Genomic DNA, 14,167 nt, shown 5'->3' with positions numbered 1-14,167 from the left:
GCGGCGGCCTCGAACCGGCGCCGGCCCCGCCCGGGGGCTCCGCGCGCCACGCCGGGCCCGCCCCGGAGGCGGGGCGGTTGGTCGGCGGGAGGGGCCGGGCGGGAGGCGCGAGGCGGGTGGGGGCTGTCTCCGGCGGCCCCCCTGGCTGGCGGCCGGCGGTCACGCTGCGGAGACGCCGCCGCTTCGCCTCCGCGCCGGGGCCGGGCCGCGCCGCGCTGCGCCCCGGATTGGCTGCGCGGCTGCCTCGTCCCAGAATGCAGCGCATGGCGCGTCATTGAAGAGAGACCATGATGGCGGCGGCCGCGGCGGCGGGGGGGGCCCCCGAGGTGATCGCCCAGCTGGAGAACGCGGCCAAAGTGCTGATGGTGAGGCGGCGGAGCTGGGGGGGAGGGCCGTGCCGCGCCGCGCCTGCCGTTCCCCTGGGTCCCCCTCCTCGCCTGCGCTCCCGCCGCCCGCGCAGCCTCCCGCCGCCCTCGCCCCTCAGGCGCGGGGCTCGGGGCGCAGCCCGCCGGGGCGCGGCACCTCTGCCGCCCCCTCCCCGCCTCCTCCCGCTCCCTGGCCGGCCTCCCCCTCCGCGCCGCCGCCGCGCCGGCTCGTCCCTGTCAGCCCGCAGCCGGGGTCGGCCCCCGCCGCGCACGCCGCGCCGGTCTTCCATGTGCCGCCCGCTCTCCCCCGCCGTGGGCGGGCTGCCGGCTGCCCGCGCCCCCAGCTTCCCGCCCCGGCGGGGCGCCAACGTCCCCTCACGCCCCCCAGCCCCCCGCACCGCCATTGTCCGCCGCGGAAACCCTCGCTGAAGTTGCCAGCGAGCGGCTCTCCCTCCCGGCGGCGGGGGCCGGGCCCCGGGGCCCCTCCGCGGCGTTTGGCGGGGGTCGTGCCCGGGGCGAGGGGCCCCCCGGCAGCGCGGGGAAGCGCAGAGGGCCGGGCGGCGCTCGCTTCCAGAGTTTTCCTTCCCGCGGGGGAGCGCGGAGCCGCTGGCGGGTCGCGGTGCTGCCGCGCTGTAGCGGGGCCATCAGCCGTGCTTCGCCCTCGCCTCTCCGTTGCCGATTCGCTGCCGGTGCCTTGTGCGTTGTTTTCCCTGACTGCATGGAAAAGAAAGTCCCTACGGGAGAGATCAAAAACGCAGCGGCCGTCGGGTGTGGAAACATCCCAGTCATGGGTCCTTGCAAAAGTTTTCTGTTCGTTTGGATGAAAAAGCTGTATGTTGGCCCGCGTCGTTTATGCATCTTGCTTGCAGGTCTTCTAAAATTGTCTGGCCCAAAGCCCTTCCCGCAAAACTTATCATACTGAGACGTGATTCCAACAGAAGTAAAGTTTGTAAGCTGTTGATATTAAAGGGATTTCAAAAGAACCAAGCAAATGGTAGCAGAGTTTGCCTGGTATCAATAATTGATCAATGTCCAGAGCCTGAATGGTGATGGTTTAATGTCTGCCTGTGGCGGCGGCCTAGCCGCAGAGCAACAGGTGACTAGCTTTGCTTGCAGGTGTCCTCATCAAAATGTGTTATTCCTTGTGAAATCAAAGCCTGAAAAACGTTGACTGTGTTTTCAAACAGGAAAGCAAAGGTAGATAGCTTAGCAGTAAGCATAATGCTTTTAGAAAAAAACTTGTCAAAGTATGTGAACAGTGATGCATTTTAAGCTTTGAGCCACACTTGATTCACGGATGCCTTTGCAAAACCTAACTGTATAGACTATTGGATGGTCTCGTAATGTCTGTGTATCTCAGTTTTAAAAATAACAGTAGCTATATTTACCAGAAGTGTTTGACTGCTTAGGGGAAACATGTAATAAGTAGTATTGAGACAGAACACATATGTGGAAGGAAGCTGGTGGTTAGGTAGTTTTCAGTATCGAACTGATAACATGTGAAGTGGCATCTCCGAAGTTTTGTATCTGTGCTAGAAAACTTAACCTTACTTGCTTTGGCATAATTTCCCTAGTGTAGTAGCCCTGCTATCATAGAGAGGGAGATGCAACTTAATGTGGAGTTAAAGCAAATAACAAGTTAAATGATGTGAAAAGATGCAAGCCTCTTATGGTAAGGTTTGTGCTTCTGTTGAAGAACAGGTGCTAAACTTGATGGTAACAATATGTCTCAGGTCTGCAGGCACATGGCTGTTAGGGTCCTCGTTGAATTTCTAGCTTACTGTCTCCCTCCAGCCTCTGACAGTATGGAAGCTGACTCGTTGTGGTCATTACCTTTTTTTTGTTCATTTTTCTTTTCTGCAGCTGCTCTTGGAAGTTTCATAGACAGCACCGAACTGACAAGAATTAGTTAATAATAAGGCTTTTCCTGAGGAAGCTGAATAAACAAGAGATATTTACTAAAGCTGTTTGTGAGGCCAAGGACTCAGGCTTTAAACTGGGCTGGCTGTAGAAGAGCTGCGAGAATTGTTTAGCGTTGTTGCTTTGTGTTTCTTCTCAAAAATCATCAAGTCTTTGGAGTGATGGAGGAGAGGAGGAGTGCAGGTTGCTGGGAGCTTTTCAAAGGTGGAGGTGAGACCTCAGAGACTGAAAGGGTTGTGCACTCCATTCCTTACTTACTGCTCTCTTTCTTACTAGCAACTGTGGAAAAACAAGGGCTGAAATTGTGTTTCAGGACTGCCCCTGGACAGTAATGACCTTAATTTACTTTAACCGTAGGACCACACTGTTTGGTAAAATCTGGTATAAGATCTACTTGGGCATGAGGGCAGGAAGTAACTGTGTGTGGCAGCTAGGAGATGTGAACTGATCAAGCAAACTGGTGGGATTGCTTAGAAAGGTATTTATGTAAAAATCTGAGGATTTGGGGGAGGGTGGTGAACCCGGTGCTAGTAATGGAGGTCATGAGTAGAGGCTGGTGCCTTGCAGTGGAGCCATACCTGAAGTGATGGAAAAGGGCAGAGCTGTGAATGGTCTGACAATAGATGGCAGCAAGTTTTAACTAGGCAGGGAGCTGTGGAGGGATTCAGCAAGGTTTTCTTGTGGCAGTCTGTGGCAGCTGAGACAGTAGCAATCCTTGCAGAATACTGTTGGCTAGGGAGGCTTCAAAGGTGTTACAAAGTGTCTGAGGATGGAGCAGGAAGTGGTGGTGGTTTATGTGTTACTTGTCTTGATTTCAAATTGAAATATTGAGCCTTGGGGAGGATAATGGACTAGAATTCAGACATGCTAATACAAAAAATCTGAATGTGTTTAATTAATATTCCTTGGGGGTAAGTATGGATGGCCAGGGGTTCTCTAAATCTTTGATAAGTATTTTCATAATTTTTTTCAATTGATCTGGGTTAGCTGAGTTTTACCTTTAGAAAACTAATTTTATACGTCAGAGAAGAGGTATGTTAGTTCTGAACTCATAAACTGGTGATCTGTATGGACTTAACAAACCACGGCATGCAGTGTATGAAAACTGGGAAGATTCAATCTGTTCTTTCACCGAGCTCCTCTACAGCTGTGTATAATGCTTTTCCTTTGTTACCAATAGCGCCTTTCAACAGGTTCTAGGTAGGCCATGTTCAAAAGGCTTAGCTTGGAAAACAATTGAAATCTGGTGTCAGTCGAAGAGTTGTTACAAAAGTTGAAATTGAGTTGTCATTAGCTGCCAAATAGGACTTTGAATGCTGATTCTGTGACGATTTGCTTTGGTGTGGGTAAGAGTATTTGCTATATGAAAAAGTATGTGGGTTTTGGGTGCTTAATTCCTTTCTAACAAAGCTAAATGCTGTTTACTTTAAGTAAGGTCCCCATAGAGCTTTGTAACTTAAAAGTGCAGAATGCTGTGTGGTTTTTCAGTGCCACAGGCCGGTATATATACCTTTTGACCTCTGTGACTTTGGCTTGGTGAAGACCATACACCAGCATCTGTTCCAGCTGGCATGGCTTCCCATAACCAAATGTGTATGATTCCTATCTATTATGTTCCGTTTAGCTCAGGTGGTAATTAATACCAAATATAATTACCGTCAGTAAGCACTGTTTTAATAACTGTCTTCATGGATGAGAAAAGATATAGGTAGTATTATTAAGGGGAGAAATGTAAATGTCATGCTATAGGTGACAGAATGAAGTAGGAAGCATGTGTAAGACTGTTTAGTTATTGCTGAGAGCTTATGAAAGCAGGTTGAATTTTTTTAGCATATGATGTTCTGTAACACCTAAATGTAAATTCACAGGTTATAGCTTGTTCACCCCACCTGCCTCCGAAAAAGGGTGCTCTGTTCCTACCTGCAGCACCACTTTCTCCTTTGTGACCCTGTGCTGAACATATTAATATTGCTGAGATGACATAGGAATTAAACAAGGGAATGGATTTCTGTCAGGTTAGCAAGATGAATTGACTATCTGTGCAGACATTTAGGTTGCAGAGCTGGCATGGGGGGGAGCTGAAATTAGATTGTTGGACGTGTACAGGGCTGGTCTGCCTCTGTGAGCTGTTAGGTTGGCTCAAGTGTATCATATACCTTCACTGTACAATTTACTTGCTAACTCAGGCTTTCTTATATTAGACTTTTCTTAGAGCAGCACAATGAAAAAATTGAAAAGATAAGAGTTTACAAGTTTCAGAAAGGGAAATTGCATCTGGAGAGAAGGCAAAAAAAAACCCACAGTGAGTGTGGTTTGGTGAAGGCAGTGGAGCAGGCTACCTGGAGAGACTATGGGATCTCCCATCTTTGGAGATACTTAAAACTTGACTGAACAACGTCCTGAACAACCTGATCTAACTTTAAATCAAGTTCTGTTCTGGGCAGGAGATTGAGCAAACTGAAGTCCAGAGGTCCCTGTCGTCCTAAGCTATTCTGTGTGGTATGGGTCTGTGTAGCATTACCAGGTTCAAGAAAATTTGAGCAAAGGCTTCTGCGGAACACTTCCTTCTTTAAAAGTTTGTAAATGTTCTCGTTTCACTGTGGTCTGTTTTGGAGGTAGTGGGGGTGCACACATGACTATCTTTTTGGGGTACTGCTTTGTTTGTGACTTATCCTGCCCTTCTGAGGGAAGTTTCAGGCTAAAGTTGGGCAGTCTGGCAATGGTCAAGCAAACTTCTCTTTCAAATGTTGAAATAAGCTTATAGAATAAGAGCATAAGGGAGCATATTAGTATCCTTAAAATCCAAGGCCAAATTATTTCTATCATCTACTCTGACAGTTTGTATGGTTGGCTTTTTTTAACTTGCCTTTCTTGGAGTTCAGGACCATGACAGCCCTCCTTCCATGAGGAAGCTCAATTTCTCATTGCAACCTGTCGTCATTGCGGGGCAGTTTTTCAGACTGGGAAGCATGACAAACGGTAGGGGTGGAGAAATCAGACAAGTGAATCATTCCAGTGCTGAGATTTGTTGTAGTCCTCCATGTCATCACCCAGCAAAACAAACTGGATATGTGCTATATTATGGCTGGATTAGACCAAACCTCTGCCTAGCTGAGATCTGTTTCCAGTGATGGCCTCTAGCTGCCAATTTAGAGAAAGGGTCTGAAAAATAAGGATAATCCTTTCACGAGTATATACTTTACCTTATTTGAATTAGCAATTTCAAGAGCTTGAGGTAGCAACGTTGTGTTTAATGATTTTTGATCAACTTTTCTTCCACTAATGTGTCCCGTTGTTTTTGGAATGCATTTATATTTTTCATTTTCTTAGTTTTTAAATTATACTTGTCTGGTAGTAATGAGTTTCACAGGTGGTTTTGGGAAAAAACCCAACATTATGTTATTTGAGAGAAGCCTGATGGTTGATCTTTTCATTCATTCTTGAATTACAAGAAATACCTGATAATTGTTCTGATTTTTCTTACGTGGTATCCTTTGTGACCTTTATAGCTCTCTATCATACTTCATCCTCCCATCACCTGTTGGCTAAACTGAGGGTCTTGTCAGTTTTTTGTATGGGAGATTCCCTATACGTCTAATCACCCCTGTACTCTGTAGCTCTTTAGATTTACGGTGCTGTTTTTGAGATGGACTGACCATAACTGCATTCTTTTGTGATGTGGGTACTTGAGGATTTTATATGGTTTTAAATTTCTGGTAGTCTTCTGTATTCCTTTCCTAATAGTACTTACATTGTGCTTTCCTTTATTACTTCAGAGCAGCAAGGTGATGTTTTCAGAGGATTATACCCAAGCCATATAGATCTTTTTCTGGAGTGGTACTAAGTAACTTAGAGTCCATCATGTGTATGTGTAGTTTTTCCTCCTTTTGCTTAAGAACTGGTATGGTTGGTGCATTTTACAGGCACACGGTTCAGGTTACAGCTTGGGAGGTAAGTATGTGCAGTGTACGGCATGCTAATGAAGCTTTTACCTGGAAGCTGAGAACAAATGTGCATGGACCATACTCTAAGCACACAGTACTAAGGGTGAGGAGTTGAGAATAGGGATGTGAGGATTGATACAGATTCTGGTACCTCTGAAAAGCAAACATAGCATCTGATGAGTGGGATTCTTCATGCTTGGAGTTTATTTACCCCGACTGTTTCACAGAGAGAGTATTCATCTTTTTGAATCAAGATGATTCACGCTCATTTGACATGTCATTGTTGCATTGGCAAATTTCTGTATTATGTGAATGAAAATACTGTGTCTGCTCCTAGATTTGTCCACTGGGGAGCTTCATTAGTCTGTAACTCCATCTGGTTAATTCTTCTTCAGGCACTACCTACTGCTGTCTTCTCTTCAACATGCTTCCTAAGAGTCTTATCGTTACGCTAATCTGTGTTCATTAGTTAATTAACAGCTTTCCATGTGGAGGGGTAGAAGAAATCCTCTTGTTGAGCTGATGCTGTCACAAGCAGCTAAGTAAAATACTCCTTTTCATCAATTTCTGACACTGTTTTGATACTAAAAAGTATGTCTAGATTAGGTATACACAGGATCTCCATTTCTGTGTCCTGCCTTGATGTAGAGGTGGAATTCTGGATTTTGATGATAATGTCCTTTTCCATTTTAGAAGGGGAAAATGTATTATTTGTATCTATCCAGTTTTCTGCTTTCCTTGGCTTCCCCAGAACAAAACAGAGTGGAACTGATGCCTGTGTTAGGCCAGTGATCTGGCAGAGGGAATGCTGTAACATTTATTACAATGTTTTGTTTTTTCGGTGGATAGTGGGATGTATAAACAGCATAAAACCACATATGTGCTGGGAGATGTGGCATAGAAGGGAGGGTGTCAGATGTGAGCTGTAGGAGACGATACAGATCTTCAGTTCTTTTTCATCCCTTTGAAGTCTGTCTAAAACATCCTGTTGGATAGGGAGTAGTTGTTCAAATAGGGATTTTAAGAAATGGAGGAAACTGGCAGAGGACATATTTTAAGTAGTCCCTCTTCTTCCCTCTCCTGTCTCCCAAAAGGAACCCCCAAACTTCCCTGCTTCTGAGACTTAGTGATGAGTGGCATCTATACAGTGCTGCCTTTGGCTCTGACAAAACATACAGTAGTAGTACACCCACCTAAGTGGCTGCATGGCGAACTGGATTGGGAAGTGGATGCAGGGAGAAAAGGGATTTTTAATTCAAGTAATTTTCACTGTGATACATTATAAACAGTTTTGCTACCTTGACTCAGATGAAAAAGTTTGCCTATGCTCCTAAAAGATTTTGTCGAATTATGCTGTTAAACCACGTAGGAAGTAGCAGATATAATTCTCTTTGTCTTCAGATCAAGACTGCTTATTTTTTTAGTGGAAAATACAATTAAGGTTATTTGGATTAATATAAGAGCAAGTGAATGAGGGTTTCTTGCTTTTGTTAACTCTAGAAGTCAGATAAGTTGGTTGAGTGGTGCCTACCAAATTCAGAATTTACAGAACTATAACAGTGCGTATGAAGAGAGACTAAAAATATATCATGGTTTGTGCTGAAATTTTGAATTTCAGTATTTTCTTGCAGTCCAGCTGTTACATGCAGCTGTGCAAAATGGTAGAGGCACAGCTGTAGTAGTGTTGAAAATATTCCTTATGCCAAGGTCTCTTGAAGGCTTTGTATAATTAATTTGTGGTTGTGAGATCAATAAAGTGCAGAAGGGTGTTTTGCCACTGAATTTTACTGTTTATGACAGCGGTCCCTGGGATTTCAAAAGGCTTGGCCAAAGTGAAGAACATCTGCAGTCCCAGGCTTGTGTGTGCACAGAGGTAAGCTGTTTTCACAGAAGCCTAAACCAGCCTAATAGTGAGTGGCTGAGGAAAACCATTACTTGTATTTTTGCTAGATTGATTATCTGGTAGTTTAGTGAGCTGGACTGGTTCACAGAAGGGCCTGCCAGTTGCCAAAGCCAGCACAAGATAATAATGTGTGTCTGGGAGTGGAGAGGAATTAGTGTGGTTGGAAGGAGAGAAGGAAGGTCTCCATCATTGCATTGCTCCTCTGAGAACCACAGCCTTGGCGTTCTGGAGAGGCAGATCCTGTCTACTACTATCAACTTAGACTAGGATCCTGTTGTAACAGAGGAAAAGAATAATACCAGCATCCTTCATGAATGTGTTTTGAAATCTGTTAATGGGAAGAGCTGGAGAAAAGTTACCTGATATTTGTCTCTCTGTGTACTCTGTTTTCCTGGCAAGAGTGGACTGTAATGCTTGCAGTGCTGGTGTTTTGGGAGGGTTGCTGTAGTATGGCAGTAAGGCTGTATTGGAGTGGGTGGCATGTTCCTTGATTTTATATTTCCAGTTTTTCAGAAATGAGTAAAGTTAGAGCTTTTAAGACATCGAGAGGTGGTTAAGCCATGTTCAGTCAGTTCTTAAGGCTGCTTTGGGAGGAAGTTGAATTCAGCTTTTCCACATCACAAGTAAATACCCTGGCCGTAGAGGTTTTTGTTCCAACAGGTGGAGGAGGGTAGAGGCAGTTTGTAGAATTCAAAAAACAGGTTGTAGCTTCATTAACACAGAGTCTGAAAATCCAGTAGCTGAGTGTACTCCAGAGGCTGGTGCGCTGACCTGTGCCACAGGGCATTTGTGGCTCTGGGACTTGCGCATGGGTTTGTACCGAGATCAGTGGCGCAACTGGATGACAATCGATACTGAGTTACACCATCATTTATTATTATACTACAATATTCCTACTATTATTAATTGTGGCATTAGTGATGATAGGCAAACAGTATCAAAGCTAACAAAAAGCAGAACCAATTTTACAGACACAAACCTCAGTAGCTCATTTACGCAGTTGTTGATGAAGTACTGCAAAGCTGCTACCTTTTTGTCACATTGCAGGACAAGAGAAGTCGTACTTCCATGCACTGTGTCGTGCTTTAACCCCAGCCAGCAACTAAGCACCACACAGCTGCTCACTCGCTTCCTCAATGTCAGGATAGGGGAGAGAATTGGAAGAATAGAGTGAGAAAATTCATGGGTTCAGGATAAAAACAGTTTAATAGGTAAGGCAAAAGCCACACACCCAAGCAAAGCAATTCATTCATTCACTACTTTCCACCAGCAGGCAGGTGTTCAGCCATCTCCAGGAAAGCAGGGCTCCATCATGCATCATGGTTACTTGGGAGGGCAAACGCCGTAACTACGAATGTTCCCCGCTTCCTCCTCCTTCCCCCAGCTTGTGTGTACTTGGCATGACGTTATATGGTATGGAATATCCCTTTGGATAGCTTGGGTCAGCTGTGTCCTGACTGTCCCCCCTGCTTCCAATTTCTTGTGCCCCTCCAGCCCTCTGGCTAGCAGGGCCCGAGAAAGCGAAAGTCTTTGACTTGGTACAGACATTACCTAGGAACAGCCAAAACCATCAGTATGTTATCAACTTTGTTCTCACACCAAACCCAAACCACAGCTGTGCACGTGCACCAGCTACTAAGAAGAAAATTAACTCTGTCCCAGCTGAAACCAGGCTGACTGACAGGCTGGGGACAGGGGGAAGGTTTCCACATTGGTGATGGGGGCTAAGCATCATCCTCTCAGGACCAGCATCTACATGCATATCTGCTTTGAGCACGCAGCAAAGGGTTCTTCTCTTTTTGCTGATTTTGTCTGGCTCTGCAAATAGGTGGTCTTCAAGGTTTTGGAATGAACTTCTCCAAACTTGATCTGCCACATCTTGGGCTTGTGTCAGTGGTCTTGGTATCACGTGGCCCCTTAAGTCAGTTCCTCTTTCGTCTTGCCACAACTTTACCCAGGCATCATTGGTCCTGGTGGACCCTGCCAGCCTGCTGTGGGTTTCGCCTCACAACTCGGTTTCCTTTTACGTTACACCCCTCATCTTAAAGCTACGTTTTACACATTTGTCACTGGTAGATTTCATAAGGATCCACAGCACCTATATGTTTATATGTGTATACAGTTACTCAAGATCTCCAAATGGGAGACTGGATTTTCATCTCTGTTGCAAGAAGACTGCAGCCCTGCCTTGGGGGGGAAGTATGTTCTCCCTTGCAGCTACAGATGCTGGTTTGATATTGGGTGCCTTAAAGCTGAATTTGTGAGGTGGTAAAGCAGTGACTGAAAAGCGTTACTTTCATCTTCACTGATTTTATGCACAGTGATTAGAGTTTTGCATGTTTTCTGCACTGATCGTAGTTTGGGACTTTTTTTCACGAAGGTCTTAAATGTTCACACTTAGTGTAGCTTTATAATCTCTTCACTCTCCGACTACTATTTGCTTGGCTAATAACGTTGCTGCTCTTTGACTTTTCTCTCAACCATGCCTTTTTGGTAGTTTCCCAGATGGCTACATCTTGCATTGTTATTGAGGAAATGTGCAAACAGGTTTACAAAACATACACTCCTCTCTGGTGAAGAAAACATGAATAGCGCTTTCCTTACCTGTCAACAACAAAAGCCCAACCCCCAAAACAAATGTGCTTTTTCCTGAGAGAATTAATGAGGCTTAGCTGCAAAGCCTTTATTTTGTGAAGCTGTTTTAAGTGGGATTAAGAACAGATGTTGGGTAGCTTCAGAATAATTAATTGTTTAGTGGGGAATATATAAATATGAAATTCTAATATCAATAGAAATAATATTGTTTCTGGGGCTATTCTCCTGTTTACATTACAATAACATTCCCTCTCACAGAACTGAGAATAAAATATGTAATTATGACCACATTTCTTCACAGTCATTTTTCAGTAAGTATGTGGAGCCCAGTGACTCTTCAGAACTTGAGACTTAGCTAATTTATGCAGGTTTCTTGGAGTGAACTTAGGCACTTAACTTTGAGTCTTAAAAATTGCTTTTTCTAAATAAACCCAAAAAACTTGTGTATGTGTAGTAAAAAAATAAATCTTCATTAAAAAATGGTTTTTAGAAGAGAATTTCTCAAAATATGTATTGTGTGTTTGCTCCTCTGTATATTGGAGGATGAACAGAGATACGTAATTTTTTCAGTAACAAGGTTCAGGCTGTATCTGCAAGAGCAGAATAAAGTAGTGAAACAAGGTAAAAGTAAATTACATCCTACCTTCTAAAGTGTGTATGATTCTAGATACATTTTGCCTGTTACTGGGAAATGGCAAAAATATAAGGGAAAAGAGCTTTTTGTAGGTGTGTTCAGTGGAAGTGTGTAATTTTTCCCTGGTTTTGAGTGAAAGAAGTTATTCACATCACAAAATCATTTTCAATTTCATAATTTCTCTTGGATTCCTTATCCTCCAGCCTGGCTTAGATGATGAGCTGCATCCTCTAGCCTCTATTCTGTTGCTCTTTTTTTTTTTTTTTTTTTTTTTGGCTAAACCGTGATTTCATGTCTCTGTAACTACATTTCTGTTTGCTTACATGATCAGGTATTGTATTTTGTGTGTATTTTACTTGTGTCTGCCTGTAACTTTCTGTTGGTGCCCTAACAGTTAAAAGCTATTAATGAAGGTAGGTATTTTAGGCTTTGCTATTTTGAAAGTGCACTAAGCCAAAGGAGTTTTCCATATCAAGTTTAGATAAAACTCCAAAAACTTTTAAAACTCCCTTATCTTGCTTTTAATAAATTAATTCTAAATAACTATGATGGCACAAAAGGATTTTGAAATTTTAGCAAGATTGATAGAGGAGGAAGTATTAAAACTTGAATTTTGGCAGGGAAGCTGGCTGCCCTGCATGCCTGCCTTTCTTCATTAGTTTGTTGGGAGGGAATGCTTTTGTGATAGGAGGCAAAGCCTAAAACTCCCAGAAACCAAAATGCATCACTATTTCAGTTTGTCTTGCACAGAGTGAGTTTTAGTTTTTGTGTTGGGGTGTGTGTGTGAGGTGGAGGGGGGTTACCCATGTGATGTCCTGTTACCCCTGTGGTGCCCTACCCCATCTGCACATGCTTACTGTAGAAGGCTACATGTGAGTAAAAATAATCCCACCCTTGCAGCAATGGGTGGTTATAGCTGTTCTTTCAGTAAGTGTAGTTTGGAATTGGACAACAGGAAAAAATACATATTATAAGACACTTCTTCACATGTGGACAAGAAGACTCTTGCAGGATGAGGGCAGTTGCTGACCATACTTGATGTACAGTGAGCCTGATAAATAGGTTATATATCATGTACATCTCAACTTGGGAAATTTGGAAAATGAGTGTTGCCATTACCAGCGTTATTATGATCTGCTGTCTAGTAGAAGAGGGGTCACAACAGTTCTTTCTTTAGTTAAAACTTTGTCTTGAAATTCACAGTCACAATCCTGGCATTTTTTGTTAAGCTGTGTCTAATACTGCCTTACATGTACAAAAATGGGTAATACAGAGTTAAGCTACTTGACTCTTATGATCAAGGTGCAATTAGGATTTCAGGGGCTGTGAATGGGCTTGTGTCCTGTCTCCTGCTGGAGAACCAGGACCTGTCATGGGGCTAGTCCACTCTGCAGCGGAGGCAGTGGTGTGTGTTTGGGCTGAGACTCCTTCCTACCTTCTAGGATGATAGCCTCCAGGCCTGAACTTGGGACCCGTTTATCATCGTAGAATTACAGAATGGTTTGTGTTGGAAGGAACCTTAAAGATCATCTAGTTCCAACCTGTGCCTCCTTGCAGGGGAAAGAGAGAAGCATCTGTTGTTGGCGGGAGCCGAGAGAAGAGTTTGGTTCCGTTTCCACCAGCTCTCCTTCTCCTTGCCACAGGATGTGGAGGCCAAGTTCACTCCAGCTCCAGGAGACCATCAGAGGAAGGAAGTAGGAGAGCAAGACTTCAGGCTAGTGTGAGTGCAGTTGTAGTAAGGGCACTTTTATGAGTTCTTGTATCCTTTAGTAACATATTTTTAGGGTCCTGTGCTACTGCAGTGACTCGTGCTGAAGTCAAAGCAAGCTGGTTTTACTTGTTAATGTTAAATGGGTTACAAAAGATTTGGAACAATGAAGATTTCCATAACTGCACTGCGTAGTTACAGTGTTCTTACCTTTGTCCTTCTCTTCCATACTGAGTTGCGTTTGTTCTGTCTCGACTGAGCTTTCTCTGGTCTGTGTGGGTTGACTGCTTGTTGCTTTGTAGGATCGTACTAACTTCAAGGGGACTCAGTGTGGATTTGTCCATTGCCACCAGCCAGGTGTTTTAGGGAAATTACTTTGCTAAACAGAACAGTGGGTCAGACCTTGCTTGTGCTTTGAAATGTTAAGATGGTGAATGTGGAGATTAGGAAATAAATAGCATTTAATTTAAGGGTTTGAACAGTAAACTCATGTCAGCATTCATCCTCTGTCCACAGCCAGACTACCATGAACTGAGTATCCATTACAGGGCGTTTGTCAGACTTGCCTGATGTCAGTGTGCTTCCACCAATGTCCTAACTTCAGTTATAGAGGAAAGAGTAACAAATAGGTGTAAAGCATTTTGCCTTCACTGCTGTGTTACACTGTATCCTGGTTTTCATTATCTAAATTTACAGAATTGAAAGACTATTTAAGTTTACACTGAATTTTCTTGATTCCAATTTGAAACATATTTCTTGATGCAGAAATTATAAAGAAAGCATTAAGATTTTAAAAGAAAACCAGATTTTGATTATAGTGTATGTAAAGTCTGTGATAATTCTGTGTGCTGCTTTTGTGATTACTGTATATGGGGCTCTGTGAGTTTGGTCCAGCAATGACAAGTTTAAACTTGTAACTCTTGGGATATGCAGAGTTTCCCATGCAGAATTCAGTCATTTCTCCAAGTTCTGTTGGAGCAATCCTCCATGGGGTGGATGGAGTCTGGGCTGATCCTGTTCACCTAATGCTTCCAGAAGGTTGGCATGAGTCAATATACTGTTTCGTTGAATTTGTGGATTTTCTTGTTGAGTAATGAG

At 44.0% G+C, this 14,167-nt stretch overlaps 1 protein-coding gene across 1 annotated transcript in view; it reads left to right on the top strand.

Moving 5' to 3' along the window:
• The first annotated feature begins 129 nt into the window (after positions 1–129).
• XPO4 (exportin 4) overlaps positions 130–14,167 on the top strand; it is a 78,951-nt gene continuing 64,913 nt past the window's right edge. Inside the window, exon 1 of the mRNA XM_037376596.1 lies at positions 130–365. Within this exon, the coding sequence (XP_037232493.1) occupies positions 288–365 (78 nt within the window). The 5' untranslated portion in view covers positions 130–287. The remainder of the gene's footprint in view (positions 366–14,167) is intronic.

This window comes from Falco rusticolus, chromosome 2 (assembly GCF_015220075.1).
Source record: "Falco rusticolus isolate bFalRus1 chromosome 2, bFalRus1.pri, whole genome shotgun sequence".
Lineage (NCBI taxonomy): Eukaryota > Metazoa > Chordata > Aves > Falconiformes > Falconidae > Falco > Falco rusticolus.
The sequence above is the reverse complement of the archived record's forward strand: the minus strand, read 5'-3'. Positions and strand labels throughout refer to the sequence as shown.